The 7,798-nt window shown below is 35.7% G+C and overlaps 1 protein-coding gene across 8 annotated transcripts in view; it reads right to left on the minus strand.

Annotated features, from left to right (window-relative positions):
• puf60a (poly-U binding splicing factor a) overlaps positions 1 to 7,589 on the minus strand; it is a 35,344-nt gene extending 27,755 nt beyond the window's left edge. For 2 of the 8 annotated variants that reach the window (XM_016445522.1, XM_016445513.1), the window contains exon 1: positions 7,487 to 7,578. In XM_016445522.1, the coding sequence (XP_016301008.1) occupies positions 7,487 to 7,513 (27 nt within the window). In that variant the 5' untranslated portion in view covers positions 7,514 to 7,578. Of the gene's footprint in view, positions 1 to 764; positions 878 to 6,580; positions 6,652 to 7,486 lie in introns of all 8 variants that reach the window. The other 6 variants (XM_016445519.1, XM_016445518.1, XM_016445520.1 and 3 more) reach the window with 6 other exon arrangements.
• Between the last annotated feature and the right edge of the window lie 209 nt (positions 7,590 to 7,798).

A 7,798-nucleotide genomic window follows, 5' to 3' on the forward strand; every position in this document is an offset into this window, starting at 1 on the left:
TATAAAAAAAACGTGCATTACGTCTAAATTAACTCATATAAATCAAACAATTTCGTAAATTGCATAAACAATTATAAACAAAACAGTATCATGTATTTATGCATTGCTTAATACAAAGAGCCAAATCGCCTTTCACACAGATTGCCTTTAAAAACATAAGAGACGCAGTGAAAAGGAATAAACCTCCACAAATTCGTGACGTGTTTTCTAAAAGTTTAAACTGTTTTAACTTTGCATGGCTTTCTATACAGCTCGTGTGAGACGTGAGAGCAGCAGTCTTATTTGTCCGTCTAAAAAATGCGCTGAATATGCGTTCTGTGTGAATGGCTTGGTTTTGGTTTTAACCTAATCAAGATCTTCTACGCATTGAGCTACTATATTTCTCTAATATTTTGAATGAATAACTCAGCAACTGCGTGTCTCGTGGGCTAGACTTATAAAACATTAAAATGCAACAACGTCACTTACATCATCATCACCTGTGCTCCACTGATGACGCTCCCTGACGCACACCTAACATTTGATTGTACTATTTTTGCATTCAAATGCAAATGTTTATTTTAAATTCGACTAATATTAATTTTTTAAATTCACAATCTCCTCAGTCTGCGTCACTCATAACACGTGCCTATATCGAAAAAATGTTCTATCTTTATCGAAGAGGGTGTGCCGTCGATAAATATCGATACCGTTTTATCACCCAGGCCTATGCTAAAGTAAGTGAGCCCTCTTATTGATTACTACACAAGAGAAAACTTAAATACCTTTGCTCAAATGAACTCCAGAGTGGTGCACTGCCCCCCCCCCCTTAAGGAGGTTTGAACCCAAAAAGTTCTGCCATTGGCTTTGGAAATATAGTACAGGCAAGAGATATGTTCTACAGCACAGATGACACAGAGAGAAACGACAAAAAAGAAAAAAGGAAAAGAAAAAGAAAAACACAAACCTACTTAGAACAATAGAACTGGATAGGGAGACAACAATTTGAGATCACTGACATCCAAATCCAGGGGAAAAAAAGGTTGTCTCTAAGATGTTTAGTAGAGCTGCACAATTAATCGAATTTCTAATCGCGATTACAATTACGGATGCCACAATTACATAATCGTTCAAAGCAGCAATTAATCGTTCAAAGTCCACTTATGTTATTCTGCATGGTTAAGATGCTTTTTTTCTTTGTACATGTTATCTTAAGGGTTTTTCCAAAGGAGAAAATACTGTAGCAGGCAGAACAAGATCGCTGTTCACTATGCGTGAAATATAGAAAGAAAATCCTAATATTTAATTTTATATTAATGTGTTTCTGAGGGAAACTGGCTGTTTTCAGAAAGTGTGTTTTCTTTTCATCTTGCCTCCGTATAATGCATTTAAATTAGTGTTAATACGCGCAGCGCTGCTCTGTTTACAGCGGTAACCACAGAGTTGTTCTATAAGCGCCACCTGCTGGCAGAGAGTGAAATTGCATCTCATTCAGCCCGCCTGCTGTTTCTGTGTCATGCATGCAGATGTTTTATGTAGCATAATTTCACAAAGCTAAAGTCAGGTCATTTTGTTTTTGCTTCAGATTTTTAAATTATACAGTCTAATATAAATCAAACATTGCACGTGTTTTTTTTTTTTGATCAATTCATGATTAAAATGCAGTGGCTGCCTCTACTTTCAAATGGCTATGAAAAATCAAGGTGCAACACAGAGTGAAGAATATGCAAATGTTATTTTATATGTGATTTTTCAATTTCTGTACCTGAACATCTACAAACATAAAAACCTAATGCATCATTTAATTTCTATCTTTGTGCTATAGCTAGGGCTGTGTAAAAAATCGAATGCGATTTTCATGCGCATCTCGTCAGTCAGTAAAGCCGCTTCTGGTGATTAGTAGTAAATCTCCAGCACGTGCTTTCAGATGGAGCGGCATTTACTACACAGAGCCGTAGTTCACTGACAAGCTACACAAAATCGCATTCAAAATCGGCAATGAATCGCCTGCGATTTTGAGTAGCTTGTCAGTGATCTACGGCTTTGTGTAGTAAATGCCGCTCCATCTGAAAGCACGTGCTGGAGATTTACTACTAATCACCAGAAGCGGCTTTACTGATGAGATTCACATGAAAATCGCAATCAATTTTTTGCCCAGCCCTAGCTATAGGTCTATATTTAATTGTGCTATTACCTGTAATTTGTTCATTTGTTTTTATTTACTGACTGTCACTTGTCTTTAATAATGCTTAAACTTTATATTTGTTTATTTTGGCTAGTGATTTTTGCTGTGGTATCGAAATTGAAATAGAGAATTGCACAATTTAATTGGTATCTAAAATATTGGTGTCATATAAGCTTATTAGAAAACAAGATAACGTAGATCAAAAATAATGATAACAGCAACTATGAAAATGTTGGCAGGGCAAGTAAAAATTTGAACAACTGGCCCGACTGGGCCAGTAGAAAAAAATCCTTAGCATTGATCCCTGTAATACCATGCATATTTTTACCTTTTTATTTAAAGAAGAAACCAATCCAATGTATAGTTGACATTTGAGGCTTAATACTATAGAAAAGCAATAAATGTTTTTTAGTTAGTGTTTTCAGCTTGTTTATTTTCATATAAAAATATGGCATGCAGTTGCTTCAAACAAAGGTGTAAACATCATTCATTTAATCGTAATTAATAAATGCAATTACAATTTCAAAGGAATAATCGACAATTATGATTTTTGTCATAATCGTGCAGCCCTAATATTTAGGACATGAAGCCCTGGGTGACAAACCTTAAGGCAATATATTTTGTACACAAGTTCTGTGGCAATGATCCTTAAAGGGACAGTTCACCCAAATAATGAAAATTGTGACTTACAGCCCATTCACAGTAAGGATGGTAACTATAAAACTTCAATAATTGTTCTAATTGCATGACAACAGGGACACACTACAACTACAAAAAAATGAGAAACAGTATTGAAAAAAAACTTTTGACCAAACAATAAAAACATTAACAGCCAATCAAAATTCATGCTTACAATTAAACAAAACATTATTGTCCATAGGTGTGGATGCTTATATAGTTATTGTTTTAGTTATCATTCCTGGGGCCCGTTCTTCATACCTTGCTTAACAGATCTGAGATGATTTGAAAGATGCCAATTCTTGATTGTCTTAATCTAATCGTGATAACTGATATCTGGCTAATTTGGTTCTTCAAACGAATTTGCGGATTTGATTAAAATATCTGGATTAAGTTGTCTAAGATTACTGCGCTTTCTCGTGTTACCCGAAAAGGGCAGATGGATCGATACTCGAAACCACAATCAGCAATTGGCTGGTGGCAAGACAGCAACGTAATGACATCATATAATTAAAAAAGACACCTGACGAAAAACTTTTGTAAGGAAACAGCGAAGCGAACAAAACTACATAAATGGTATAATAGATAAATGAAATGTGCACTGCTTTTATTTTATTTAATTAAAAAAAAATATTTATATTCACGATTTCTAGTATTTGTACAGGCTTTATATTTTTATTTCAATGTTTTAATTAGCAATTCATTTAATTTTATTTTTGAAACAGATTTGTTATGTGACAGCATAAATTAGTTTCTAAAGGGTCAAGATCAAGTTATCGGCATCTCCTGCGCTCCATCAAACCACTCCCATAATATGTCACCACTCAAATTAATGCACGGCTCAGATTAACTGTACAGCATGTGTGTAAGACAATTATAAAGTAATTATTTTATCATGAATAAATATTTCAATGAGTAAAACTGGCTGTGTCAATAGTATTATAGACTACACAACATTATTATATTATTTTTTAATTAATATTTTTTTAATTACTTATTATTATATTAAACTACTGTCCCTTGATTAGTAGGGTACTCTTGTAATAAAGTAGCAGTGGTAGCGGACAGATTTTAAGCATCAATTCTGCTTAAAAAGATGCGATCTAATCCTGTTTACGTGAAATAAGCCTGCTCCCGATCAGGTTTAAGCTTACGGACCTGTTGCTATGACAGCAACTCCGGGATGAGCTTTGAAGAACCAACCAATCCAAAATCAAGTGAAATCGTCAACAATCAAATCCAGCTAACCGAGTTAGCGAGGTATGAAGAACGGACCCCTGGTGTGAACAGGGCTTTAATCGTGTTGTTCCAAACCCATGATTTTTCTAGACTAATGGCAGATGACCTTCATTGAATAATGGCTTAAATTTTGGTTTGTTTGGCTTCAGAAGCTTTATATAAAGTATAAGATGCACTTACTGCTTTTATGATATTTACATCCTTTTTAAAGCATAAAATGAGTCTTGTATGGAAATATGCAACGAGAACAACCATGAAAATTTCTCCTACTGCATTTCACAGAATAAAGTCATATAGGTTTAGAACAACATCAGAAAGAGTAAATGAGTTCATTTTTAGCTGAACTATTCCTTTAATTTGACTGACAACAAAATTTGACCAATTTGTGAATATTAGCACAAAGAACGTACATATTGTTTAAAGGGATAGTTCTCCCAAATATAAAAATTTTGTCATTAATTACTTACCCTCATGTCATTTCAAACCCGTAAGAACTTCATTCATCTTTGGAACACAAATTAAGATATTTTTTATGAAATTCCAGCGCTTTCTGAGTCCTGACCCTGCATAGACAGCAATGCCACTGAAACATCACGGTACTGTCATGAAGTGCTGCAGAGACTGACACGGAACAGAAGAAATTGTTCAATACAGTCCTTATTTCTGTTTTCTTTGTTCACAAAAAGTATTCTCGTAGTTTCACAAAATTATGGTTGAAGCACTGATGTCACATGGACTATTTTAACGATGTCCTTATTACCTTTCTGGGCTTTGAACGTTTCAGGGTCAGAAAGCTCTGACTAGTTGTCGACCGATATGTGTTTATTGACAGCCGATGCCGATATCTTGGAAAGCAAGGTGGCCAATGACCAATATAACGCCGATATAATTGCATTTATTTTACTTAATATTTAAGAAATTTGAAATCATTTGAAAATGGATTAAAAAATAAATTTGTAGAATAAACATACTTATACTTTAGATGACAAAGTATTTTTCACAAATAAATATTTAATAAAAATATAATGAAAAAGGAAGTAAACTGTAACCAACAGAGCACTCAGTATTCTGAGAAGTTTGTGTGCATTGGGAATCATATTTTTTCAAATAAAGCCAAGGTAACACTCATTTTACATACAGCACACAGTGAAAATGACATGAATATGACACTGTGCAAATGCATAAAGCGCAGCATAATTTGAAATCACGAATTGAATGTTTAAAGCATTTAATTTGAACGGACTGAAAGTCATGCAGAGAACACGCGATCATGCAGGATACACATGCACACTTCACAAGATCTCACAACTGGATTCGACTAAGTTTGCAAGGTTTGTGAAATAAAATTTTCATTAGACATTCAAAGATTTGTTTAACCCTTGTGTTGTGTTCAAAACCCTGTAACACTTTTGATGTTCCAGGGCAAAAATGGCCCGGCCTCAAAAAATTGCTTATAAATCACTCATTATGCTATATTATCACCAAATACTGGATTCAAACTTTTTGTCAACTTCTTTTCTTTCATTTAGGACTGGTTTTGTATTTATATTTGCATCTGATTAATCGTAGGCCTCATTTATCTGAGAGTAGGCACCTCATTTTTTGAGTGAAAAAAGCATTATTTATGAATAATTTTCACAATATTAAATAAAAACTGAAGAAAATTTGTAATACTCCCAATAGTTTGTATAAGTGTGTGTGTGTGTTAGTGTGAGTATGCATGCATCCAAACAGGAACAGGTCCAAGGCCTTTATGTTTGCAAGCACACGTACATATGTGAACGTGAAGATGATCTACATGCTCCTGAACACTAATAGTTTCTATTACTTTCATTCTTTCCCATTCACTTTGAATGGCTGGACATTTTTGACCGGGAACACCACAAGTGTGACTTTGTGCCATTTTGTACAAAATAAAAGCATTTAAAAGCAAACTCCCTGATTAAACATTAAAGTACACTAGTGCGATAAACAGTGCAAATTTTCATCAGTTTTTATTTAATATTGTGAAATGATATATCGGCCGACCACTAGCTCTTACCTTATCTTAATTTGTGTTCCTTAGATGAACGACAGTCTTGCGTGTTTGGAACGACATGAGTGCAAGTAAATTAATGCCAACATTTTTATTTTTGGGTGAACTAACCCTTTACACGCATACAAAAATTACAGTACTTGAGCTTCCAGTATGGTATGACTGGCCTGGATGACAAATAACGACCAACAACAATAAAAACATGTTTTTGTTGTAATTACTATGCAAATAAAACTTAATTTTTCATTCCCTAACAGCTGTAACACTTTATTATACATACACTGGTGACACTTGAACGACACAGAAAGGAAGTACAGGTTGCCTGATGCAACCTGTTGTTTATCAAATATGTGTAATACTCCAATAACTGAAAAGCAATCAGACACATTCAAAGTTCTTTGCAAACCCCTATCATATCAAAGGGTAAGAGTGGTCTCAGGGTGCGCAGTGGATAGGCCCCTTACCTAGCACCTGCTCTCCGCTGGGGTGTCTTGTGAGATTATATATGGGGAGCTTTTACAGTTCAATACAGAGTCTACAAGGAAAGAGAGAGGTTTCAGTAAACTCATGTACACTGCATCCATTTCCCAAGTTAAAGGGGTGAACTTAAATGTTTTTCACCCTACTTATAATAGCATGGGTTTTGAGATATCTGTAAACAGACTAGTTAGGAGAACGATGGACTCTAAATTAACCATTTATGGGGCTGCTCTGATTTACTACGAACACATTACCTAGTTAATGTTAACATCAATTAACCGCACTGACTATCAGGTCAAAAAGGCAGCATTCAATGAAGTATGAATGTGTCCCATATGTTCTCACCGGCCATTAGGCCTTATGTAATGTTGGGTCTAAAGATACTCAATTCGACACTCAAAAAGATTGTTCCACTGCAATGCAGTTTTTTTTCCAAAAGCGAATAGTAAATGCAAACAAATCTTAACACCGTAAACACATTAAACTGGAGAGTTTAGTTTCATGTGGGCCGTGCAGCATCTAAGTTGGTTCAGCTCATGGAGCACAATGTGAACGGGTTAACACGCTAGCTCAAGTAACGAATGAAGAAAGCGAGTGAGCGCAGGCGTTTGGGTTACAGACGTAGTAATACACCGTTAAAAACAACCATTATAAACAAATCCTAACAGTTAGAAATGACTTGGTCAGTCGAGCATGATTTAATCGCTGTGATTTTGAATAGACACGCAGCAGCAGGCCAGAGAGAAAATCCCGCTCTCGATGCGCTAGGCTAGTTAGCCATACCCCTGTTCTTCTAACTTTTTAAATGAAACCTCTGTCCGAAAACATTACTATATGCACGTGAGATATTGCTGTATGTATATTAAGAGAGAAGTTAAACAAAATATTACATTTACCGCTGAAACGGCCACCGCCATAGAGCACACCTTCCAGCGCTAACGTCCACACGGCGAGGAAGACTATGAAATCTCGCGATACCGAGAGAGAGCTTTATGCCGAGTTCACACTGCACGATTTTCAAACTCGTCGGATCGCCGTTGTTTTCACACTGCGTGACTATCTGGGGTAGCATTCAGTTGCTGCTGTGTTCACATTGCACGACGGATCGGCGACAGGAGGTTCCACATGGCATGACTTTACAATAGAAAGAATCGGCGACAGCTCTGTCTGGTCCGCAAATCGCGTTTCACAACAAAACACAC

Source organism: Sinocyclocheilus anshuiensis, unplaced genomic scaffold (assembly GCF_001515605.1).
Source record: "Sinocyclocheilus anshuiensis isolate Anshui unplaced genomic scaffold, SAMN03320099.WGS_v1.1 scaffold155, whole genome shotgun sequence".
Classification (NCBI taxonomy): domain Eukaryota; kingdom Metazoa; phylum Chordata; class Actinopteri; order Cypriniformes; family Cyprinidae; genus Sinocyclocheilus; species Sinocyclocheilus anshuiensis.